Below are 26,221 nucleotides of genomic sequence, written 5' to 3' on the forward strand. Positions count from 1 at the left end.
AATGCTTTCATGATACATCTGATAAAACTTCAACCAAACCACAACATTACAACATGATTAGACCAATATCAGTACACAGGCAGGGCTAAAAGTCACCAGGAACTGCTTTTATTTAATCAGTTATTAAACACAATACAAAATATCATCAAATTTTATTTCTCCAGTGAGACTCCCTAATTCTTCACTAATCCCCGTACAGTATGGTGTGATCTGATTAGAGCAGTAGGGAAGATAATGCATAACACTCAGAGAAATGTACTAACAGAGTGGCAGTTAGCACTACCTGATGTTGCTGAGTGACAGATATCCCTGGGTCAATAAGGGCGGATCTTAAGTTTAATTTGATCTGCCAATCACAAACTGGGTCACATCACATCATGCTTTTAAGTAACTGACTACCTTGGTTAAGGATACTAAACTATAAATTGTGTATACCAGTATTTTATGCTTTAAACTAACTGATGAAATGAAAAGGAAGTGGCAGGGGCTTGGCTACACAGCGTCATAAGGTGGCAACTGTGACCTTAGATCACCTGAGAGGTCCTGCTCTTGCCTTTTCCAGCTTCAGAATTTAATGTAAGCTCTGTCCTTGTTGACTCAAGGTTGTCTGTCACTTGGTAAAATCAGGACATACTGATATTAGGTTCTTGGTAGTTAAATCATCAGCAAAACTATATTTGAACAATGTTTCAGTGAGTACTATTTCATTTCTTGGAGTGATATTAAAAAATTAAAACCCTGAGAGAGAGAGAGAGAGAGAGAGAGAGAGAGAAGTAAATGTAATGAAACTACTAACATATAGCTTTATCATACAGCTGTTGCATGTGCGTCTGAATCATACGGCGCATATCACAGTACCTGCAACAACAAAAACATGATAGTGTGTCATAAATTTAGTATGATAAACAACCAACTGAATAACACAAGTACAACACAGTAACTTTTTCCACAACATTTAAAACAGGACAACAGTAAATGGCATTCAGTAGTAGTATGACGATTCATCCCAGCAAGTGTGTGTACGTGTGAATACTAAATGCAGGAGTAAACTACACGTACCTCTTCTTGAGCTTCTCCATCTCTCTGTTCTCTTCCTCCTTCAGTTTGTCAATGAAGCTCTGTAGCACAGGCATCTCCAGCTTTATATACTGTGCTACCTGAACACACAACAGACCAACACCTGAATGACTGTCTCATAGTGTCACATTGTTCTATGCGCATGCAAATAATTAATCTCCCACACTGTTGTATACTGTATGGGCTAATAAATTAGACATCCTACATCCTTTGACTGCTGCTGTGGTTTAAATTTAGCAGACCAGCATTTCTAGCGTCATATGTTCAACTGAATATGGGAATTTCCAAAACTCAGAATGGTAAGAATGGTGCAAAATGCAAAATACTATCAAGCACGGCTATCCAGTGGATGAAAGGAGCAATTTTTTGGACTCTACTCCTTTTTTCTTCTAATTTAGTCATCAACATTTAGGATCACATGACTGCTACCAAATCAGAGAAAGTAATGTATAAGATGCTTCCTCTTAAACACATGAAGCCACTGCATTTATTTAAACTGCTGCTGCTCAGACATCCATAACATGCAACACTGAAAGTGTTGTTTTGTTGCTCTGTGGTTGATAATGATGACGAGCATACTGTATATATCATTTTAACTCTAACCTTATAAAACAGTGTTTTGAAATAGCTGAAATACTGTAAATGACACATGACACATGCGTATGCGTACACATGCGTAGCTGAAATACTGTAAATGACACATGCGTATGCGTATGCGTACACATGCGTAGCTGAAATACTGTAAATGACACATGCGTATGCGTATGCGTACACATGCGTAGCTGAAATACTGTAAATGACACATGACACATGCGTCCATGTGTCCTGCCCCTCACTGCTACACTTTCTTTACACTGCTTGTACTAGCTGATATCAATATCTTACATCATAGGTGACCTCCTCCACCTGGTCATGCTCCATGAGAAAGAATTTGCTGATCTGTTCACATGGTCCATGTAGGACACGGATGGCCAGAGGGTGATCATCCCTTTTCAGCTGCACACGCTCTGAGACAAAAAAAGAACCAATCAGAGCCAATAGGAAACCATTACATTCTATTTGACAGTGAAAATGTTCAGCAACCAGGTTCCCTTGCAAAACCTTAAGCTTATGGTATACCGGAAATTGTCTGAAATTACTTAATGCAGTCTTATTTTGGGTGCAGTAGTGGCTCACCTCCACTGGTGTGTACGAGGAAGAGGGTGAACTCATCAGGACTGTTCTCAATCTTAAACTTGTTGAGCAGCACACGGAGGACCTGCGACGTTGTCATGGAGCTGTTGATGCGGACGTTAGTGACCGAACCGAACGCTGGGGTGAAAACCGCAGTCTGACAAAGCAAGAGGGCGAGGAGAAAAATGATAGAAACACAGGAGAGAAAATAGAAAGATATGTTTTCTAAGGCTGAGTACAGGAACATTAGGAATATAGACATTTGGAACAGTAATTTGGACAGTGATACCTTTATAAATGTGAACTTTTAGGATAGGACTATGATATGTTTACAAATGTAGGAATTAACAATAGAAATTTGTGCTGTGACATTTAGAGTGAAATTTGGATGAAGTGTAAAAAAATGTCAAATTTTAGAATAACAGTTTGGATGATGATAAATAAATGAATATCATGGTAACTTTAAGAAAAAGTAGGAATTTAGAATAAGAATTTAGACAGTGCTAACTTTCAACATATCAAAATTCAAAAATTAGTACTTTTGAAATATTTTTATAAGTAGAAATGTAGATGTATAGAAATAAATTTGAACCTTGGTAACTTTTTTTTAAAGTGGAAATTTATAATAGAATTTTGGACAGAGTTAAATTTTTTTTAATATAATTTGTATTGTGGCCAACTTAGAAATGTCAAAATTTAGAATAGAAATTTGGCTGATAACTCGAATGATAAAAAAATTTATGAATGAAAAATTTTTTTCATATGATATGATAACATTAGAAGTGTAGTTATTTGGAAATAAATATGAACTGTGGTAGCTTTTTAAAAAAAATAGAAATTTAAAATAGAAATTAGGACAGTGTTATGTTTAAAAATTGTATACATTTAAAAAAGTTTTTAAAAAAATAATCATTTAAAAAAATAATAAAAAATAAAAATAAAAAAATAAAAAAATAAAGTAAAAATACATAATAAAAAAAGAATTTTATAAAAAAAATAATAAATTGTATTGTGGTAACCTTAGAAATGTCAAAATTTAGAATAGAAACCGGCACTTTGGTAACTTTAAATTAAAATAAACATTTAAAATAAAAAAAAATAAAATAAAATAAGACATTTAACATAAAAATTTAGACTGTCGTAAATCATACCTTGTGATTATAGAAATGGCCATTGAAGGAACATCGATGTCTTCTGAGTAGCCGCTGGTTACTACGCTTGGTCCTCCCACCAAGACTCCGCCCACTCAAACAACTCCTGGTCCTCTGCAGGGTTGACTCCTCCCCTTCACCTGTCCATGTGACACATAACACCATTACAGCCAGTTAAACCTATCATTCCACACATATAGCACTGTAAGTATAACTAATGTATATATATATATATATATATATATATATATATATATATACTACAAGCGCACACTAGCACACTACAATTCCTACAAACTTTCTGTACACTAGCCCACTAATTGTGCTCATTATCACTCTAGCACTAGAAATTCTAAGCTAGCACCATGCACACTAGCACTCCATGGGCTCTAGGTTGCAGTTTCAGTTAATCATGTACCTGTACTCACCTTCCTCTCCTGCTGCTTCACTACCACTCTCATTTGATTCATCCTCAGGCCCTGTGACCTTAATTGTGGGCGGAGCCTGTGTGGTGTGCTGTTTTCTAAAAAGAAGAGGATTTATGACTTGGTATAATATGATCATTATATTCTTTGACATTGTTGTATATTATTAATTGAATATAATTATAAGCATCATTATTAGGTAAAAGCATTAAGTTAATAATAAATTAACTATTTAATGAAATAAGTAACTGCTGCATACTTCGAATCTGGTTTGTTCGCATCAGTTCTTGAGCTCCTCAAGGATGCAAGAAAACGAGGAGAGTCGATTGGCTCTTTGCCATCTTGCATCTGCAGTCTGATTGGTCGCCGCAGGCCCCAAAAGATGTTAAGCAAACCCTCAATGATCAGCTCTCCTTCCTCCTGTTTTAGTCAGTCAATATCACAACAACTGAGAAAGTGATATACGAACACAAAATGCCACAAAATAGCTTTGTCAATGTGAGTGTGCGTGTGTGTGTGTCTGTGACTCTACCTCTCTGTGCCGCAGGTGGAGTGATTTTTCCTCATAATAAAGGTTATAGGTTTTGAGATGTGACAGTAAGTCAGTCCTAAAAATAAAATCACAACACATGTTACAAAGGCAGCTCACTTTCTCAGTGCACTAACTGGAATTGTGGGTTTTTCTTTAAACACTAATACAGTTTGTTCTCATTATGTAAGGAATAAAACAGGAACGTTACGGAAAGTGTATAATTAAAATTATAAAATTATAGTGTAAATTTAGAACCTTACTTGCTGATGTATTTGTTTTCTCCAATCTGCACTGAATCCACAACAGCCATAAGGACAAAACAGATGGGCCTGAAACAGAGGAGAGGAGAGGAGAGATAAGCAAAGGAGAGAAGACAAAAGTAGAGGAGAGGAGAGGAAGAGAGAGGAGGGGGGACAAAAAGAGAGGAGAGGAGTAGAGAGGAAAGGAAAGGTGTGGAGAGGAGACAAAACAAGAGAAGAGGAGATGAAAGGAGAAGAGAGAAAATAAGAAAAGAGAAAAGAAAATGAGAGGAGAGAGGCAAGAAAGAGGACAAGAAAATTAAATGAAAAAAGAGAAGAGATTTTTTTTTTTTTTTAAAAAAAGGGGAGAGTGGCAAATGTCAGATGTGAGAACAATATAAAGGTTGCAATGGACAAAATCAGGAAAAGAAAAGTCACGAAAAACTTGATCAGACAGGCCTTTTTGCCTGTGGCTTTCTCTAGAGTTGTGTGTTTGTGTGTGCTTGTGTGTGTTTTAGTTAAACTTGTCCTTCTTGTACAAAATGTTCTCTAAAATAATTCTATGTACTTACTTGTCATCAACTGCTGAACATCAGCTGCTGTATTTTGCACAGTGATGTGTGTTTGTATTTCCTGGCTGTAAGTGGTGCAGAAAACCAACGTGACAAAAAAAGGACATGAGCACTACACACTCTACACACTCCCTGGCCTGCTGAGTGCACATTCAGGTGGTGGTAGTGTGTATCAACAGCATGAGACTACTGTGTGTTTTACTTTATTATTGCACACACATCTTTTTGGCTTTATTCGTTTTACACGTTTACTAAAAGAGGAACATGAGTAAAATGATTTTACGAACATGACACGCAGAGTTACTCAAAGTTCAGGTCATTTAGAGCTGAGGCAAAAGGAGGAATGAAAGTGTTGATCAAAAATGGCCATTTGGCAAATGTGAAGCAGAAAGGTGGTGTTAGTGGTGTTCTGTTCCTCCGTGTCTTATGTTCAGTCCCATCTTTAATCAGGAGGAACCCTGAACATAAGGACATTATATTTCTGTAGAATCAAAGATGGAGAGTACTACGTAATACTGTACAATCCGGGGTGCGCTTTAAGGAATATTTCTAACTGTCTACATACACATTTAATTTAAAATAAGTTTTTAAAACAGTGAGTGATGGAGCATTGAGAGGAAAGATGAAAAGTAGAAGATGAAGAAACCAAACAAGCATGTGACTTACTGTGTAGGAAGTCCAGCACCTCAAGGAAGATGAGAAAGGGATTTTGTGTGTGTGTGTGTGTGTGTGTGTGTGTGTGTGTCAGGTACCGAAACACAGACCCTTTGAAGACTGGATTTAGCAGGAAGGCAAAGTGTGTGTGTGTGTTGAAAGACTAAAGGAACCCATGCCCCTCCCTAAAAGCAGCTCACACAGGAAGCTGAGTGTATTTCAACTCGTGTTTGGACTTCCTGTTAGCACCACACGTACTGGTGTATATCTGCATATCCGAAACACGCACCAGATACACGTTTGAAGCAAGGAAACACTCCTCCAAGTAAAAAAAAAATGCAACTTATCAAAAGTGTTAAAGAAGTATAACAGCTGCTCCATATTGCACTTGATGACCTTTTGACCTTTGGACTACTTTTGCTGTGTGTTTACACAGAATATTTTTGACCCTGGTTTTTGGTTTAGAGAGGAGGGGAAATGTGTGTGGAACCACCTTGTGGTAATAGAAAGCTGCTTCTCTTGTTATGCTGCTGTCCGACATTTAACACAAACAAGACAGCCTCCTGTCAAACGCAGCACAGTGGAAATGATGTCCATAATAACAATATGAGATATATTATGTATTACAACATAAAGTTGTAGCTGTAACTGCAGTGTGCATGTTATGTATGTATATTGTGTTTAGTGTCACAAGCTCAAAGTCATTAGAATCAATCATGCAAATGCTTATTTATTGGTCCAATGTCATACAATAAGATCATCACAGTGCTAACAATATATACAAACTTCTAACAAATGGTCATCTCTATGGATTCAAATGATTTTCTTTATCAGATAAATATTAACAACAGGTCTGGAACAGTCTGATGAATTCACAGTATAATAATCATATTACACGTTATTGCAGTTTCCAGTTCATCATGCCATGTACTCACAGCTTCCCATTCTCAAAGAGGACAACATTCACTAATGTCTCTCCAGTTCTGCTCTTGTGGGCGTGGCTTGTGCAGAAACCGTCGAACCTAAATTTCATCCACTCTATTGTTTCATTTATACTCATCAGATTATACTAGAGTTATGCCCTGGATCATTTTTATTACCCATTCCCACCTGCTCCTTAAGGAATTCTGATCATTTCTACCCACTCTCAAAAGGAATTCTGACCAATCCCACCCACTCTTAAAGGAATTCTGACCAATCCCACCCACTCTTGAAAGGAATTCTGACCAATCCCACCCACTCTTGAAAGGAATTCTGACCAATCCCACCTGCTCCTGAAGGAATTCTGACTAATCCTTTCACCTCCCAAAAGAATTCTGACCAATCCCACTAGTCAGGAGTTCTGACTAGTCCCATCCACACTTGAAGAAATTCAGACTATTCCCCCTTGCTCCTGTGGAAATTCTGACCAATCCTGCTCACTCCTAAAGGAATTCTGTATAATCCTACCCATTTCCCTGCCTGCACCTGAAGGGATTCTGAATAATCCCCCCAGGACTTGAAGGAATTCTGATAAATCCTGCATGTTCCTAGAGTTATTATTTTTGTTTGTACCTGCTAGCAATATTTTCTAATAAGCTTAATTGGTTCTGTTTCTGTGACACTGACCAAGATGAAGCAGTTACTAAGGATGAATGAATGAAAACTTTCTTGTCGCCATAGCTGTTTTTTTATGCAGCTAATATTACTCATAACTGTCTCTCACTGTTTTTACTAAAGCAAGCACACACTGCCACTCCAGCAGCTGTTTGAGGCTTCAGTTTTCAGTCAGGGAAACTGCTAGAATGCTGTTTAAAGTTGTCTTCAGTGAAACCACTCTGAGGCTTCAGGATTTTACCAGAACAATGTGGAAATATCACTTTCTCTCATTTACACCAATTAAGAATCTTGCAGCAGATTAATTTTCTACACTGGTATGGAATAATTGTTGCATGCTTTGCCCTCCACTGGTTTAGATAACGTTCTCAAACAGCTGCATGGAAGCCATAATGTTCTCGTCCTGATAAAAAAAACAAGGACAGAAAGAATGAAAATGAGACAGAAATGAAAATACAGCTGAAATTCTAAAGCAAATATAATATACTTTTATATGATTAGAAAATGTAAGCAAACTGATGCTCTGCTTTACCTTCTGACACGTCTCGATGAACTCGTCGATGGTGACGACTCCGTCTCTGTTCCTGTCCATTTTCTGCAAAACATATTTTGGGGGTTTTGAGGGTATATATACTCATCTGATTAAAAGAAAATGAATTATTATAATAAATCTTTTTGAGATCTTTTTGTGGACATTCCATGACATGACATGACATGACAGCTGTTGCTTATGAAGGATCATCTTAGAATAGTCTCATTTGCTGATATCTTTCACATTGCAACAAAACAAAACGGGACCTTACTAACACACACACGCATACACACACACACACACACACACACAGTATAAACTTTATAAAGTATACAGGTTTACTCACTGTTACAGGCCAGCAGCCAGTACTAAAACGTTCAAGGTTGAAACAGCGGTTATTCAGGGAAGAACCAAGTGGAATGCTAAAACTCCTAATCAATCCATCTCTTCAGAGGTGCATTTACTGATTACTCTTAAATACATGTGGCTTATCAGAATCAAATTCAGATACATAACCTATGAAATAACCAGGTGTAAACAGTGTCAAGGACTGCATGAAAATAATATTTTAAAAATGTGACACCTTTCAGCCCATAAGAAACTTTCCAGCTATGTATTTTTTCATCAGGTCTCATTTGCAAAGTGAAAATATAGGTAAAATTAATAAATTAAGATAGGACAGATATAGTTTGAGTAGTGACAGGCCACTGCATAAAACATGAATTTTTTCCCATAATGAATCCTGGTGCCATCTTTTCCCCAAGTAAGTGATGCACATGCACCAGGGCATCCACATGATGTAAAAGAAAACATGATTCATCAGACCAGGCCACCTTCTTCCACTGCTCCATGGTCCAGTTCTGATGCTCACATGCCCATTGTAGGTTCTTTCGGCAGTGGACAGGGGTCAGCATGGGCACTCTGAGCGGTCTGCAGCTACGCAGCGCCATACACAGCAAGCTGTGATGAACTGTGTGTTCTGACACCTTTCTATCATAGCCAACATTAACTTTTTCAGCAATTTGTGCTAAAGTAGCTCTTCTGCGGAATCGGACCAAACGGGCTAACCTTCGCTCCCCATGCGCATCATTGAGCCTTGGGCTCCCAACACCCTGTCACCGGTTCACCGGTTGTCCATCCTTGGACCACTTTTGTTAGGTACTACTGCATACCGGGAACACCCCACAAGACCTGCCACATAATGCTCAACAACTGTATTACATAAATCCTGTCCTTCAATTAAAATAACCAATCAACTTCTTGTTAAAGATATTTGTGAAAAAAAATCCTACATTGTACCATCTGTAATGAAGAAATGCTCATACTGGAGCAATCTCTGAAATGTATTTTTTTTTTTTTTTTTTTTTTTTTTGCTTCTGTCCATTTCTGGTATATGGGTGTTTCCCCATTCAAGTAGATAGGAGTCTTGTCTTGAACTGAAAATAACTGCTCAGGACCATTGCCAAGATGGCTGCTGAGTGGACATACTTTTCTAGAAGGACTTAATAGCCTAACTTGACACTTCTCTAAGACCTCACCAACATTTCCAGAATATTTAATTAATCTATTATGTTTTCATTTTTTCCATGGAAAAGTTGAATGAATGAATAAATGAGTGAATGAAGGCAGTTACCTGGAAAAATTTCTCCACATGTTCAAATGGTGCATCTGCCTTCACACTGGGATATGTGTATCGGCCCATCATGTCATAGATGGACTTTATGATGGCCAACATTTCCTGCAGGTCAAAAAAAAATTGAATATGGCTGGCGCGTAAATGTAATTCTGCTATTCATTCAACTGTTAAAGAAACAGTTATATGGTAGGAAGTTCTGATGGTAATGTCCTTGACACCGTGCACCTGTTTGGTGATGTATCCATCTTTATTGATGTCGTACAAGTTAAACGCCCAGTGAAGCTTCTCTGTTACTGAACCTCGCAGCAGTACAGACAGTCCGATCACAAAGTCCTGCCAACACACATACACACAGACACACACACACAGAGAGAGAGAAAATTCTATAAGACATGCATTCACCATGTAAAAAAATACATAGAAACTAAACAAGGAGATATAGAGAGAATACGCAGATGTGAGAAAGAGAGAAAATAGATGTATATAGAAAATGAAAAAGAAAGTAAGAGACAAACAGATAGGGAGACAGACTGACTGTATTTCTTACCTCAAACTGTATAGAACCATTTCGGTCCATATCAAAGGCGTTGAACAGAAAATGTGCATATGTGGCTGCATCTAAAAAAGCAGTTTGAGAAAAGCACCCAGTTTCAGTCTTTAGGTATTTATTACGATTTACATCGATCACGAGACCTCTGAAGGTGTGCTTCGCTCCCCACGCGTATTAGTGAGCCTTGGGCGCCCATGACCCTGTCACCGGTTCACCAGTTGCCCATTCTTGGACCACTTTTTTTAAGTAATAACCACTGCATACTGGGAACACCTCACAAGACGTGCCATTCTGGAGATGCTCTGACCCAGTTGTCTAGCCATCACCTCCTTCCAACACATCAACTTCGAGAACTGACTGTTCACTTGCTGCCTAATATATCCCAACCCTTGACAGGTGCCATTGTAACGAGATATGTTATTCACTCCACCTGTCAGTGGTTTTAATGTTATGGCTGATCGGTCTATATGGTACTTTCGGCATAATGGGTATGTAACACCACTGCAGTATCACAATTTAATAATGACAATATTTTGCAACTATTATGTCATATATATATTATATTATATATATATGTACTTTATCATTTTAACCATTTTCTTAAAGTGTCATGTTGGAATCAGCGTCTAACTATACATCCCAGAATTCAGCGCGGCCTACAAACATGGCCACCAAGGACTACAACACCCAAACAATCTCACGTTCACACTCACCTGATTACTAAATACACACACCTGGACTCAGTGACAGTCTCAGTGAAGTATTTAAGGACTTTTAGTTCTCACACTCTTTGTGAAGTATATGCTCTGTGTCCTTTTTGTGCCAGTCGTTACCAAGCCTTTTGTTATTGTGCTAGTCTTTCTGGTCTGACCTAGTTTCTACTATTCACGTTTCGCTCTTGCCTGCCCTAGTCCATGTTGTTCGCTCCTCGTCTGACCCTTGCCTGTTGTCTGACTACGTTTCTGGATTACGTATTTGTCTTGTTTGCCACAATTCATAAAATCATTGAGTACCTGCACTTGCGTCCTCAACTGCATCCTGCCATAAAGATTTCACATTTGTATTCCTTTACATGGATAATTCTGAATAAGACACTCTCTAAGCACATTAATTGATTATTAATCTTTTACATGCTAAATATAAACAATCATGTATTAATAAATAAATTAATTAAACTAATTGAGTTAAAGTAATTGCCTTTACAATTGGTATGGCTTATATCCTATAAACAATGTGCTGTCACACATGCTAGCTTACTAACTAGCTGTTTTAATAATTAATACAATATAATAAAAAGAATTATTGCACTCAAAGCAATTTACTTGTCAATTTGTCGATTATCGTCTTTTTCTTTTTTTCTCTCTCTTTTTTTTAACTCTGTAAAAAGTCATTTTGGCATGTTAACTTGCTAGATAACTGGGTCCCTGGAGGACTAGTGGTTAGGCCACAGCGCTGTCTCCACTGTTGCCTGGGTTTGATTCCCGGCCAGGGAACCGCATGCAACAGTGCGCTCTCAGTGCCGGTCCCAAGCCTGGATAAAAATTGGAGAGGGTTGGGTCAGGAAGGGCATCTGGCGTAAAAACTATAATTAAATACGTGGACCAATGATCCGCTGTGGCGACCCCTAACGGGGGCAGTCAAAAGAGGAACAACGGCAACCTGCTAGATAACTAACTAGCTAATCTGCTGGCTAGTTAGTGCTACTGTGCTAATTACCTAGCATGTTCATGGGCCTTTGATGTAATTTTACATCAGATGTCATCTATAGATTGGTACTTAAAACCCAATGCAACATTTCAGTTGTGGGAACGTTAACATTCAGGTCCATTATAGTGTGAGCAACCATCAGAATTAACATCAGATATTTTCAGAACATTGCAAGAAATTATTTGTGCAATGTTAAAGCCTAACCTTTTTAAACAGCCAAATACATTACTGAATGTTCTGATAACATTAGCTGGGATGCTAGGCTAACACTAAACAGGACCCTTAAATACTCTATATATACACAGACATACTTCAGAAAAGAGAGTGTGAAATTCCATTAATGCATAAAATAACAATAAGTGGATTATAAGTAACTCCCAGCATACCTCCTTGAGGGAAGAATTGGGAATAAATAACCTTAAAGGTTTCCTCATCAACTAATCCACTGGGGCACTCCTAACCAGAGAGAGAGAGAGAGAGAGAGAGAGAGAGAGAGAGAGAGAGAGAGAGAGAAAAACCATTTTAAATTAATTGTATTAGACAATAATTAGTTTATTATGAACCTAAAATAAAAAGAACTGATGCTAATTCCTGTTTCATTTCCATCTCTTATTTCTATTCCATTTCCATGTGAATTGTTTCAATTCATCATCACTGAGATTTTTTTAAAAAATCCACTCTCACATTTTTGAAGCCTCTGTAGAGCGACTGAAGCTCCTTCCTGGTGAATTTTGTTTGAGCTTGAAGTTTCTCCAGACCTTCAGGTTGGTGTCTCACCATAGCCAGCTCCAACTCAGCATCTGCACTCTCTAAAAGACAGAAAGACAAATGAGATGAAGGAGATAATGAATGAAAACGTGATGAGGAATAGCATAATAGAATAAACACACACTGAATTGCCTTATACCAAGAACTCTAAAGACAGAATTTTTGATAAGATGCAGGTATGCACTCACCATCTTTTGAAGAGGAAAAAAAAAGGAACAGAAGAGTGGATGAAATAAGGAGAGAAGACAAAAAGGAAGCAAAAAATAAAGAAACATGTTTAATAAGATTATGACAAATTGTCTCTCGATAATTTATGCAAATACTAATAATAAAGACTGCAATATCCTGCATATTCTCCTTCTCTTTAAATTGCATTTAAAGAATTCAAAGAATCTGATTGTGGCACAGGAGCATCATGGACATTTTGACAGCTGGTATCTGATTACAAACAGGTAGCTATCCAACAACTTAATCAAAGCTTGACATTCACTGTGTGAGAAAATCACGCTTAAATAGCAAGACTTCTTTAGGCACACTATCTGTTTTTACCACCATATTTGTTAAAATGGATCCCAATTCAAGATGATCTTTGCAGAAAGCCTAGGTAAGGTTAAAAAGCAAATTAAAGCATTTCCACAAGTTTTGTTGAAAAAAAAAAAAAAAAATATATATATATATATATATATATATATATATATATATATATGATTTCATAAAGTTAAGGTATCAACGTATGTATGGGCAGAAAAACCCAATTTGGCCAAAATTGTTTTTTTTTTTTTATTATTATTAGTATTTTTCATATGTATTAATTTGTCGATATTTAATGGGTTTTTCCAGACTGCCATACATGTCCTAAACTTTCAAGGAACTCACATCCAGATCTATGTCTTTAGAAGGACAACCCTTCAAAGGAAGTTTAAAAGATAACATTGTGCATGTGGAATATTACAGTATATTGTATAAGCGATTATTATCACATGCATAGTGGAAAAGGTGGTTTATAGTAAAAGAGAAGCCAGTAGAGAGCTTACCCTCCATAGAGAGCGGCTCCCAAAAGCTAAACTGCTTTAAAACCATGAAAAAGAGAAGCACCACCACGGCTACAGCGAAAAGCTCCATACCCATTGTGGTGACTGTAGTGTGTATACCACTACTAATGATGAATTAACAGCTCCCAAAAAAAACAAACAGAAGGAAACCCAAACAGGATTTCAGATCAGTGTCTTTCATAATACGCCAAGTCTTAAGTCATCTGGAATTTCATTGGTCCTTAGACATTTTGAAGTGAAGATAATCCACGCAGGAGGATGAAGAAGCTATCTGCAATCCTCAAAAGTCAAAAAAATGTATACAATCAAATGGTATTCCAGCACCAGCTGATCACATCTCGTATTATATTCAGAGTTTCATAATAAAAAGTTTTGGAGTAATGATAAGATACAGTGGTCAAGTAGAAGGTTTTTCAATCCCCAATGTTAAAGAATTTGACTAACAGCAAAAAAATAAAGAGTTAAATTGCATCAAGTACATGTAGATGCATAGGTATTCTGTTACAATTTTCTGTTTGGTATCAGATTAAAAAGACTCTCAATCCCATGCTTAAAATGCTTTTTAAAAAAAAAAAAAAAAAACATGAGTGGGACAAAAAGCTGCAAAATGTTATAAAGTCAGTATAAACAGTTGAGGCTGAGCACCAGCTTTGTGTTTCTATTTTCAATTTTTTCAAAAATGTCTCTATCACATCTTCTATTTCAAAGTAAACAGTTTCAAAATGGTGAATAATTCAACAAGTAGTCAGTATCAGTTAAGAAGTCGAGGTACCTCAAACTGTTAAATGGTGATGAAATATTGAAATAGACTAATAGACAAAAAAATCAGTAATGTAAAACCAAAGCCAAAAACCATCAGGCTCAGTATGCAAATGGTGAAGAATTAAATAGGAGGTAAAATCCTGAGCCAAAAATTAGTCGGGTTTCTGAAATAAACTGACAAACTCTCAAAGCGATCCTTAAAGAAGGTACCTCCAATCCCCAAATGGTGATGGAATAGTGGAATAGACTGAGGCTCGGGCCATAAATGGAGCTAAAATTGCCCAGCCACCAAAAAAATCAATTGTGAAATCCCATCAGTTTCATGCAGATACTGTTTCACAATGTCCTGTAAATTAAAATCCTGAGCAAAATCCTAAACTCTCAAATCACATGCCTAAAGATGCCTTTTAAAAACCTTAAAAACTTGCATGCCAGCATCAGTGTCCATCACTGCCCTTGGAAATAACTTGAAGAGTCCATGCAGCTCGTTCTTCAACTCCTGTGTGAGATAATGGACATTTCACACACAAGGTTTCCTCCTTTGATCCGGCTTCCTCTATGCTGACAATCCCTGACCCGCAATTATGTAAAGCAATAGTAAAAGCTCTCTCTCTCTCTCTCTCTCTCTCCATCTGTAGTTCCACACCCTTTTCCATTTTGTTTTAAACGTTCCTCTTTAAGGTTTCACGTGCATATTCTGGGGAAATCTGACATAAACTTGTGGGTCTTCTGGTAAATATTATTTTTGTTATTATGTGATATCTAAAACAACTCTTGTCGAACTGTGGTTCTCAAATGGTTCTTGGTCAAGCTTGTGGGTTATGAGATGGGTCGATTTACATGTGAAAAATCTCCTCTGTGATTTCTTATGTCTTTGTGGTTCTCCACTATAATAAAAATATAATCATTTTAAAAGATGCTTTGGTTCAAACACTTCACATCCCAATTAGTGATGAGAATTCTGCCTCTTTTGAGTGAGTCAAATCATCTAGCTCAGCTCACCAATAAGAGTCGACTCACGCACAAATGGCTCATGGATCCCCTTTTTTTTAAAGCTTGCAATATTTTGACCAGTAATTGCTCTCCTTTGCTTATCTATGACCAAAAGAATCGATGGACATCAGTGCAGACTTCAGAAGCACAACTTACTCAGAAAACATTGTGATTTCACACTGTTTCCATTTGAGAACAGCAAAAAATAGCAAACAAAACTGGAAACAATAGCTGGCTAGCTGAATTGCATGCTTGCTTTGCAACATAACCTAACTTTGCAACATAACCTAACTAAGTTAACTAAGTGGCATGCTAATTTGTTAGTTAGCTAATTATCAAGACAATTTGACAAAAAAAGCTTCAACTACATTACTATTAGTGATTACATTTATTTTAACATTAATATGTATTCCTTTTTTTATTCTATTAGTTATTATATGCCTACTTCATTCTGATAGTTATAATAGACAGTTAGTCTTCTAACTAGCTAGCTAAGTAGCATGCTAGTTTTTTAATTAGCTAATTACGAAGCTGAGTTTGCAAAAATTGCTTTAATTACTTTATTATCAGTGGTTACATTTATTTTAATATTAATTTGTATTCTTTTTTTATATTACTATTCCTTATTATACTTAATTCTAGACAGCTAGTCACCTAACCAGCTAGCTAAGTGGCATGCTAGTTTTTTAGTTAAAAAACTTGCTTTTATTAGCAAGTTGATTTGACAAAGATTTCTTCAACTACTTTATATTTAGTGATTGTATTTTATGACTTAGAAAACAGCTGGTTAGTATGCTCCTCTCGTGCTTCAAATACACTCTTGTGTGGCATAGCTAATCAGCACTTGAGTCATGAAGGGAGTTTGTAAAAAAAAAAAAAAAAAAAACAGTATTTGAACATATAACTTCTTTTAAGGCTGGCAGAACATATAGCCAAATTTACTTACTGTATTATATCACTGGACTGAAGAAAACAAAACTGTTTGGGTTCGAGCTTTTAGCATACATAAGGAAGCATCCTACAGGTTTTATTGCCTCTAAAGGTATGTCTGGTGTTGGAAAAAAACAGAATGTGGACTATGTCAGGTCTCATTACTAGCCATATAAAAAAAAAAAATACAGTGCCCAGAACTCACTGGCACTGTTTGAGTTTTTAATACACTGAAGGAATTATTGCATCTCTCTAATCAGCATTTATCAAGGTCCCTATCTCCATCTGTGCTGTTCTTATCCTGGGTATTAATGCAGCTAATGGAGGAAGGATCTCCCTTTAATTTAAAGAGTGTTTTTACTCTCTGTACTGATCAGCAGTACATTAGGGTGCTTTAAAGCTCTGTAACATCCTGACTCAGATGTCAGCCACAAGCTTTCACCTTTTACTGTAATTTAGCATCTGAATCCTTCACGTCAACATACTAATATTTAGTCCCTTCACTTTCCTGGAAGGCTGAGCTTTCTGATGAGTAATTAATAAAATAAAATGCATATATGTGGTGTTTAGAAGTGTATCACATATAAATGTGGTATTTAGAAACATACTGTTCAGTAATTGGAGCCCAAATACAAAACTGGACACTTTCAGGGATGCCCCTGGCATAAGATACGTTGTTCTGATACATTCTTGCTGTGAAGAGAATGCTTTTATTAAATCGACTTTAACTGATACCAGGTATGAACAGGTTGCTTGTTCAGCAAATACACACTGGGGTTCATTTGAAAGTGATTAAGCCTATGCAGCATTCTTTGACAGTGGACATGCCCATGGCTGCCACTGGTTCCAAACTGAAGTTATGAAAAACTTTAAAGGCACTTAAATGGTCATACTACCAGTGGACACTTTACTCCCGAGAATTGCTGTTTTATGCTGAATGAAAAAAATGGCCACAGTGACCAACAAGCAAATTGATAAATCTAGGTCAAGTATGAACCTTTATGTATCACTCATGATTCACTCAGCTTAAGTACCCACCCAATACATATATTTAGTTGTATTATAATTATATATACAGTCAGGTCTGTAAGTATTTGAACAGTGACACAATTTTTGTAATTTAGCCTCTGTACACCACCACAATGGATTTGAAATGAAGCAATCAAGATGTGATTGAAATGTAGACTTTCAGCTTTAATTCAAGGGGTTTATTAAAAATATTGCATTAAACATTTAGAAATTACAGCCATTTTTGCAGACTCCCTCCATTTTCACAGGCTCAAAAGTAATTGGACAAACTAGCATAATAATATATAATAGGATTATTTTTAATACTTTGTAGTCAATGACTGCCTGAAGTCTGTAATCCCTGGACCCCACCTCCTCCAGAGTGTTCTTGAGTTGGCTAGATGTTGTGAAGTTTTTCTTCACCAAAGAATGAATTCTGCAATCATCCACTTTATTTGTCTTCCGTAGTCTTCCATTCCTTTTGGTGTTGCTGAGCTCACCAGTACATTCCTTCTTTTTAAGAATGTACCAAATTTGGTCACTCCTAAATTTTCTGCTATCTCTCTGTTTTGTTTTTTCTGCCTAATGATGGCGTCCTTCACTTGCATCGACGCCTCTCAGCACAAAATTAAATGTTACAGAAAAATGTTCGTATGCCAGTAAAGAAAGCAGCAGATTACATAAAAGACCATTTTTCAGACAAAAAAAAAACAGGCTGCAGGGTTTTGCTGCGAAAATAAGAAGCAAGTGTGACAGTCAAAGTCTCCAGAAGAACTGTGGCTGGTTCTGCAAGATGCTCAGTAAAACTTACTCTGAAGGTGTGCTGTGGTATCTGGCACCAAGACGTTAGCAGTAGATCCTTTAATTACTGTAAGTTGCGCGGTGGGGCCTGGGATTGGACCTGTTTGTCCAGCACATCCCACAGATACTCGATTGGATTGAGATCTGGGGAATTTGGAGGCCAAGTCAACATCTTGCACGCTTTGTCATGTTCCTCAAACCATTCCTGAATAATTTTTTGCAGTGCGACAGGGCACGTTATCCTGCTGAAAGAGGCCACTGCATTTATGGAACAGTGTTATGGAACACTGTTGCCATAAAGGGGAGTACTTGATCTGCAACAATGTTTAGGTAGGTGGTACGTACAAAAGTAACAACCTTATGAATGCCAGGAACCAAGGTTTCCCAGCATAACATTGCCCAGAGCATCACACTGCCTCCATTGGCTTGCCTTCTTCCCATAGTGCATCCTGGTGCCATCTCTTCCCCAGGTAAGCGATGCACACGCACCCGGCCATCCACATGACATAAAAGAAAACGTATTTCAGAGAAGGCTACCGTCTTTCATTGCTCCATGGTCCAGTTCTGATGCTCCCATGCCCATTGTAGGCGCTTTTGGCAGTGGACAGGGGTCAGCATGGGCACTATGACAGGTCTGCGGCTACGCAGCCCCATATGCAGCAAGCTGTGATGAACTGTGTGTTCTGACACCTTTCTATCATGGCCAGCATTAACTTTTTCAGCAATTTGTGCTACAGTAGCTCTTCTGTGGGGTCAGACCAGAAAGGCAAACCTATGCTCCCCACACGCATCAGTGAGCCTTGGGTGCCCATGACACTGTTGCCAGTTCACCGGTTGTCCTTCCTTGGACCACTTTTGGTAGATACTCACCACTGCATACCAGGAACACCCCATAAGACCTGCCATTTTGGAGATGCTCTGATAGTACTCGTACTTATGATTACTTCAGAATGAAATGCAGCCATAGTTCATTGTTCATTTTTCCTGGAGTGCAAACACACTAGACAGCTATGATTTGAAAAACGGCTTGTGTCTACACTTTAACTGAAATAAAAACAGTCATCTTGATTTGGCAAAGAGAGAGACACAGAGAGAGAGAGAGAGAGAGAGAGAATTTTTTAATAATTTTAACTAGCAGTGCTGGAGGACTGACAGGAAGTGGCCTGAGATGAGTCTTGCTAACTTTATGATATGGCTGTGACATAAAAGATCACTTTATCAATCAGGAAGCATTAAATGTTAAAAGCAGTTAATAATTTAGTTTTCATTTGTGCATCATGAGTACATTGTCCAGCTCAGCACAATGAAGTAAAGCTCTTAAGGAGATGGAGCCAGGCGGCTTTTATGCAGCTGAACATTAGGTCTAAAGACACCAATGTTCATCATCCCTGTATTTGACTTCTGCAACCCTCTGCAAACCTGGCCTGCCAACACCCTCCTGTTAACCCCTTAGATTCCCAGAACCCACTGACAGACTCAGACTTAAATTTATCAGTCTAGAAATGACATACGTTTTTTTCTGTTACTTTCACTGTAATTACTAAATACCTTATAGTAGTTACTCAATACTGTGAGTAAGGTGAATAATTTAATAAGCTGGGTCTTTAAGGGGTTAAACAACTGTGGATCATCCAAAACACATTGTGTCTTGTTTTCAGCCAACCTCAACACACATTACACCCCTTTCCGTCTCACACCATTGGATTCTTGTAGCTGTTCACAACAATTTCAATCTCTTGATGCGTACAGAGAGACCAGGGGAACCCTGGCCAACTACATCAAGAGACTGTGAGAGAGACTGGTCTGCGAATGTATGTGAATTTATTTCCCAAGGACCCACTTTCATTACAAGCATCTTCAGTAACTACAAACTAGAGAGACTAGAAAGCGAGATAAGAGAGAAAGAGAGTAAGATACAGACAAACAAAAAAAAAAAACAGGCAGAGAGACAAACAAGTCTGGAAGTGTGTCCCATAAATCCACTGGCTGTCCAGCACACAGTTTTAGCCAGCTGAGTGAATATTATTGCGGTTGAAAGACATCATCATAAAACATGCCAGATAGCTTACTGGCCAGAAGATGGCGCTATTCTCTTAAAGGAGTAGTCAGCCATTTTAGCTAGTGCTTTGTTTTGTTTCAACTTGATATCCAGAGTATACATCCTCAAATGAACACTAGTTTATAATTTCAAAGACAAGTAGACACACCTCCTTGTTCTGATTGGTTGCATGTTGGTGGTTCACATCATCTGTGTTTCCTGTTTACAGAGCAAAATATCACCCCTCCTTTAACACTTGTTTGTTGAAGGAGCAGTGCATAGCAGTCCTCCTCACCTGCAGGAAACGATGTCGGTAAACATGGCAAAAGCATGTTTAACTCGTGCCCAGCAGATATGGATTGCTTCTGGAGGACCAAAGCCAGGAGAATGGACTGCTTAAGCTCTACCTATCCCTCCATTCCATCCAGAGAACCAACTCAACCACTAAACCAAGTTTCTGTTACACAGCTGCTAGATAAAACTATTAATAATCTAAGGCTAAGAACTACAATATGTACAAGGACTGCCTGAAGCTTCATAATAATAACAAACTAGAAGTAACACTAAACCAAGAACAAACTAAATACAATTAGAAAACATGTAAAGAACTATGTGTGCTAAAATCCTCCATGATCAAGGCTCAATTATCTCATATCACATGTTTCCAGCTCACATGAATGCAGTTAATTCAAAACTGGAAATCTCTCTCCTGGAACACTGTGTAGATAAGAGAGGAATGTGTCATCATCAGAGGCAATAATATTTCTTGACTTTTTTGCAACATCTGATCATCAGTGCTGATCATCAAACATCTTTCAGTGTTTGAGTGCTGATACACATCATCTACACATGATTTATTCTTATAAAGCGATTCACTTAAGCTTCTAACTAAAGTAATTACCTTCAGTTAGTGATGGTATGAATGCCATTGCAGTCTGCGTCCATTACCACAAATTGATTATATTCCATTCTATCTGTGTCTGTGTGTGTGTGTGTGTTTGTATGCATACCTGTGATCTGTGCTGCTGTGCTGTTGATGATCCACTTTACCAGGCAGCACTTCATAAAGGAATGACATGAAGGGCGGAGTTTGGTGAGCTTGTCCCCACCTCCTATCTCCCGCTCATCAGCATCAGAGAGCAAAACTCCGCCCATGTGCTTCTGACCTTCAATCTGGAGAGAAGGAAAGACACAGAAAGACAGAGAGAGAGAGAGAGAGAGAGAGAGAGAGAGAGAGAGAGACAAGCAAAAAGTGAGAGAGTGAAAAAGAAAGACAGTAAATGAGCGAGGGAGTGAGTATGGCAAAACAAAGAGTGAGAAAGACAAAGAGTGAGACTAATGAACACAGAAAGAGAATAAGAGATAACAAGAAAGACAAGACTGTTAGGTCCACAAAAAGACTGTGTGTGCGCGTGTGTGTGAGTGTGTGTGTGTGTGTGTGTGTGTATCCTTCTGAATTATCAAGGGAACTGTTCATGTTTGTCAATAAATATATTACTACATGAGAAGATATGAAAGAAAGAAAGAAAGAAAGAAAGAAAAAGCTTTTTACAATTTTATGGCTAATTATGGGGATTAGCTTATTTAAAATTTTGGACAGACACACACACACATACACGCACACTACATAGGTTCTCATTTTCAGCTCAATTTGAGATTTCGCTCAGAGGACAGAGGAAGTGTGCGCTGTGTGCCCTTGTGTGCTCTTTGCTCTCTTTATATCATCATCTATCTCTCTATCTTCGTCTCCATCTTAGTGTCTGTCTCTCTGGCTCTTTTCCCAGAGCAAAATCTTTAAAAAAAGAGTGACAGAGAGGTCAGAGTGACTTTACCATCAGCACAAGATACTCCAAACAAACACACTAATTAACAGTGTAATCAGGTCCACATGCTGTACAGGCCATGTTGTAGATACACAATTATCAACTGTAGCCCATCTGTTGTTATGCTCCGTGTGTCATACAATGATTATTATCATTGTTGTTGTCATTGGTGTTGTTGTTTTTATCATTTTGGACTGTCTGTATGTCTGTGCTATTAATATTATTATTATCTGTATAAATAAATAATACAAAAACCAAATAATACTAATAATACTCTATGTTACTGATCAAAAATAACACACAATACATCAAACAATCACAAACAAAACATACTTTATACATTTCATTATCACAGATGTAGAACATTTGCATATTTGCCTAAAGTTTGGAAATGGACAGGTTAAAGTCATGACCATGAACAAACAACACCCAAAAAAAACAGGCAAATATCAACAATTATGCAAAAGAGTTTACGTGCATAACATTGCTTAGTATGCTCCATGCACTCTCAAGCTAAGTGCACTGAGTTTATTAATGTATCAAATGCACTGATTATATACTCATCAAAAATGATAAAGAAAGTTTTTTTTATTCATGTCATGACAGGTACAGGCAAAGCTAATGAATGCTGTTTTAATGGCAGAGCTAATGAATGCTGTTGTGTATATGTATTTTTTTTTTATATATATAACTCACCTGCATGTTTTGCAGCTGTCTATTTTCTTTCCTTCCTTTTTCCATTTTCTCCATTTCAGTTGCTCACCAGCGGTCGCATTACCTTCCTGTAGCTCTATGCTTTTGGGGAGGGACAAATCTGAGCAAGAGAAAGGGACAGTGTGTGTGTGTGTGTGAGAGAGAGAGAGAAAGAGAGAGAGGGAGGGAGATTCTCTAATGAGTGTGACAGAAAGAGGGGTGATGAAATTAATATTTTTTACCACACGATTGTAAAGATGAACAATTGTGTCAAATAACATTTTTTTCACATTCATTTTTCATTTTTAATGATTCAAGCGACTTCCATATGAACACCTGATCACTGCCCACCAGTTTACATATGAAGACACTTTTCTTTCTTAAAACTTCAAGGGTCCCCATCACATCTGATTACCATATCATTTATTACCAACATTTTTACTCCATATTTATGTCAAGTGTCTGCCATACAGGTACCTGTGAATTAGTCGTTACTATAGAAACATCAACTTATTAGAAGGAGCTCATTAGTATAAACCTGTGATTACTACAGCCAGAACTCCAACCTTAACCACTGACAGCCATTAGCTGTCAGGAGCATTTCTCTGCAACAATTTCTCAATCAATCGGTTTTAAATGACAGACAGATCGATAGCCTCCTCAGTGGGACCATGCTGTCCCATGTCTAGTGTTTCCAAGCCATAGAAACAGTAAGAGGATCCATGTGAAACCTCTGAGCTGCCCTAAATTTAGGCTTGAAATGCAGCAGGAGACAACAATGAGGAAAGCAACAAGGGTTGTGGATACTGTTCCAGGTCACCTTAGATAATGAAATGTATTTTTTTTTTAAATTTGAAGATTAGCTGATGGTACTTTCATTCCAATTCCATCCCAATGTCCAGCTGTGATGGCCGAGTGGTTAAGGCGTTGGACTCGAAATCCAATGGGGTTTCCCCGCGCAGGTTCGAACCCTGCTCGCAGCGTGAAGAGTAATTTTAACACTATATTGATGTCTCATAATGGTCAAGGAGTAATGCCTGTAGTCCATTTCCACCATCAAGGGGTCTACTCTGGAACTGTTCTGCTCTTTTCTGCATCTAAGGAGCTGAGTATTGCCAATATAATCATATGGAAGGAAACATATCAGTAGCTGCGATGGCCGAGTGGTTAAGGCGTTGGACTTGAAATCCAATGGGGTTTCCCCGCGCAGGTTCGAACCCTGCTCGCAGCGAGGTTTTAAAACGTATAAATAAGCAATTGCACCCATACCCAGTGAGTAACACTTGTACTCCATTTCCCCCAACAAGGATCTACTCTAGAACCATTCTGCTCAAGTCCATTTGAGCAAGATTGACTGAAGTCCTATACAAACCCATGAATTACCCTACATTCAGGCCTGAACTGCTTAGCAGCAGACACTGTACGGAAAGAGACTGAGTGGTACTGAGAAAATACTGCAGTACTTTCCCAAATAAATGATCCAAATTCTGAGAAGGAAGGAAACAGGCTGTAGAAAGCCCATCTGATTTAGATGATTGATTTAAAGAGTAGCTGTTTTCAGCTTTATACGGATGGATCAAACACACGTGTGAACTGGTAGCACACATTTAGCCAGCTGTGATGGCCGAGTGGTTAAGGCGTTGGACTTGAAATCCAATGGGGTCTCCCCGCGCAGGTTCGAACCCTGCTCGCAGCGAGTGTGCTTTTGGCACCCAATTCCCCCAACAAGGGGTCTACTCTAGATCCTTACTGTGAACACTTCCATCTCTAAAGAGCTGGATCTCACCATTAAAACTGGTTGAGGTCCAACACAAAGCCATGAACTACCCTATGTTTAGAACTAAAATTCTTCTAGTGTAGCAGCAGACATTGTAAGGTAAGAGACTGAGTGGTACTGAACCAATACCGAAGCTGGCATAGGGCAGCTGTGATGGCCGAGTGGTTAAGGCGTTGGACTTGAAATCCAATGGGGTTTCCCCGCGCAGGTTCGAACCCTGCTCACAGCGAAAGAAGCAATTTTAACACTGTACAGATAAGAACTTGCACCAATAGCCAAAAAAAACTGAGTTACAGCATTGTTACAATCAATGGCTACGTGTACATGCCCATCAACATTTCAATATTAATCAGAATTTGCAATATTCTAATTAGTATTGAGTCATGCACAATCCGATTGCCCAATTCAGCTTAAGAAAATATTCTGATACCCTAAATTCTGATTCCCACCCCTGGAATATGCCTCTTTAATTGGATATTTGTTGCCTGTGAACATCTTATTCAGAAAATCCACTGAAAGGAGATATATGCGCATGCTCAGTCCGCAAGAAACTGTGGGTGCTAACAGATGCTTAGCTGCAGGCTAAGTATTTAGCAATGGCATATTTACAACAACCACGTATACGGGAATATTCTGATGCCTGTACGCATATAAACGTTGTATACAGAATATGGCTGCAACCCGAATATAGACCTTAAACGGAATTTGATGTGCATGTAAACGTAGCCAATGAGTAACATTTGTACTCCATTTCCCCCAATAAGGAGTCAACTCTGGAACCATTATTCACATGTACATTTCTAAAGAGCTGGATCTCACAAGTAAAACTGGTTGAGGTCCAGCACAAACCTGTGAACTACCCTACATTTAGGCCTGAAATTCTCAGTAGCGGACACTCTAAGGAAAGAGATTGAGTGGTACTGAGAAAATACGGCAGTACTTTTCCAAATAAACAAGGTAAATACTGAGGAGAAGGAAGGAAACAGGCTGTAGAAATCCAGTTGGCCTTAGATTTACATGATTTAAATGATTAAATGTATGAAACCTGATTTAAAGATTAGCTGACACATTAGTGTTATACTGTAGTTGGATCAAACACACTCTTCAAATGGCAGCAACCTTTTCATCAGCTGTGATGGCCGAGTGGTTAAGGCGTTGGACTTGAAATCCAATGGGGTCTCCCCGCGCAGGTTCGAACCCTGCTCGCAGCGAGAGAGGTTTTGGCACCCATGACCCCCTAAACAAGGGGTCTACTCTAGATCCATTCTGTGCATTTCCATGAGAAAATAATCGCAGTATTGTTCCAACTAAACAATGTAAACTATGGAGAAGGAGGAAGGAAACAGGCTGTAGAAATCTAATCTTCCTTAGATTTATAACAAACATAAATAGTAGAGACAGGCTTCAACTTCAGGTGAGCTGTTGTATACAAGATTTTAGATTACACCAAAACTGGCCATATCTAAATTACAGTGGGATGATATTTTCCAGTGCCCGTACCCTCTACACTGTTCCTGTCTAACAGTAAGCACTAACAGGTGCTGCAGCTAACCCTGTGATGTATCTGTATATACCAAAATCCACCCCACCATCACTTAAGTATAATTTGCATTTTATTCGCAAACTAAAAGAAATAAACATTTAATGGATCCACTATCCAAAATGTGTTTTTTAAATTTCCTTTGATATTGTTGACAATTTACTGTCATTTTAATTAATAAAAAGGACGATG

The 26,221-nt window shown here is 38.0% G+C and overlaps 2 protein-coding genes and 5 non-coding genes across 7 annotated transcripts; 5 read left to right on the top strand and 2 right to left on the bottom strand.

Annotated features, from left to right (window-relative positions):
* Nucleotides 1-86: 86 nt before the first annotated feature.
* On the bottom strand, nucleotides 87-6,023 carry rassf2b (Ras association domain family member 2b). The gene is made up of 10 exons (XM_034312683.2): nucleotides 5,836-6,023; nucleotides 4,619-4,687; nucleotides 4,359-4,434; nucleotides 4,086-4,246; nucleotides 3,830-3,924; nucleotides 3,402-3,541; nucleotides 2,254-2,407; nucleotides 1,963-2,084; nucleotides 1,060-1,157; nucleotides 87-858 (listed from the first exon to the last, which is right to left on the bottom strand). Exons 2-10 carry the CDS (start codon nucleotides 4,666-4,668, stop codon nucleotides 792-794), a joined length of 963 nt encoding a protein of 320 aa, XP_034168574.2. The 5' UTR covers nucleotides 4,669-4,687; nucleotides 5,836-6,023; the 3' UTR covers nucleotides 87-791.
* A 454-nt stretch (nucleotides 6,024-6,477) lies between these two features.
* On the bottom strand, nucleotides 6,478-26,165 carry kcnip3b (Kv channel interacting protein 3b, calsenilin). The gene is made up of 9 exons (XM_026942762.3): nucleotides 22,716-26,165; nucleotides 21,207-21,369; nucleotides 12,529-12,653; nucleotides 12,231-12,300; nucleotides 10,135-10,205; nucleotides 9,813-9,920; nucleotides 9,585-9,689; nucleotides 7,952-8,014; nucleotides 6,478-7,822 (listed from the first exon to the last, which is right to left on the bottom strand). The coding sequence occupies exons 1-9, from the start codon at nucleotides 22,767-22,769 to the stop codon at nucleotides 7,775-7,777; spliced, it is 807 nt and encodes a 268-aa protein (XP_026798563.1). The 5' UTR covers nucleotides 22,770-26,165; the 3' UTR covers nucleotides 6,478-7,774.
* trnas-cga (transfer RNA serine (anticodon CGA)) lies at nucleotides 23,614-23,695 on the top strand. The gene has a single exon. It is a non-coding gene; the product is annotated as a tRNA-Ser (tRNA).
* On the top strand, nucleotides 23,862-23,943 carry trnas-uga (transfer RNA serine (anticodon UGA)). Its single transcript has one exon. It is a non-coding gene; the product is annotated as a tRNA-Ser (tRNA).
* On the top strand, nucleotides 24,327-24,408 carry trnas-uga (transfer RNA serine (anticodon UGA)). Its single transcript has one exon. It is a non-coding gene; the product is annotated as a tRNA-Ser (tRNA).
* trnas-uga (transfer RNA serine (anticodon UGA)) lies at nucleotides 24,637-24,718 on the top strand. The gene has a single exon. It is a non-coding gene; the product is annotated as a tRNA-Ser (tRNA).
* On the top strand, nucleotides 25,619-25,700 carry trnas-uga (transfer RNA serine (anticodon UGA)). The gene has a single exon. It is a non-coding gene; the product is annotated as a tRNA-Ser (tRNA).
* Nucleotides 26,166-26,221: the final 56 nt, after the last annotated feature.

Source organism: Pangasianodon hypophthalmus, chromosome 17 (assembly GCF_027358585.1).
Source record: "Pangasianodon hypophthalmus isolate fPanHyp1 chromosome 17, fPanHyp1.pri, whole genome shotgun sequence".
Taxonomy (NCBI): domain Eukaryota; kingdom Metazoa; phylum Chordata; class Actinopteri; order Siluriformes; family Pangasiidae; genus Pangasianodon; species Pangasianodon hypophthalmus.

Excerpts from the sequence above, each read along its gene's own strand:
- kcnip3b (XM_026942762.3), bottom strand. The coding sequence starts at position 22,769 with ATGGAGAAAATGGAAAAAGGAAGGAAAGAAAATAGACAGCTGCAAAAC. Across the intron at positions 12,654-21,206 it reads CACAGCAGCACAGATCACAG|AGAGTGCAGATGCTGAGTTG; the intron begins GTATGCATACAA and ends TCTGTCTTTTAG. Across the intron at positions 10,206-12,230 it reads CCAATTCTTCCCTCAAGGAG|ATGCAGCCACATATGCACAT; the intron begins GTATGCTGGGAG and ends CTGCTTTTTTAG.
- rassf2b (XM_034312683.2), bottom strand. The coding sequence starts at position 4,668 with ATGGCTGTTGTGGATTCAGTGCAGATTGGAGAAAACAAATACATCAGC. Across the intron at positions 4,247-4,358 it reads TCCACCTGCGGCACAGAGAG|GAGGAAGGAGAGCTGATCAT; the intron begins GTAGAGTCACAG and ends TGACTAAAACAG. Across the intron at positions 3,925-4,085 it reads GCGAACAAACCAGATTCGAA|AAAACAGCACACCACACAGG; the intron begins GTATGCAGCAGT and ends TCTTCTTTTTAG.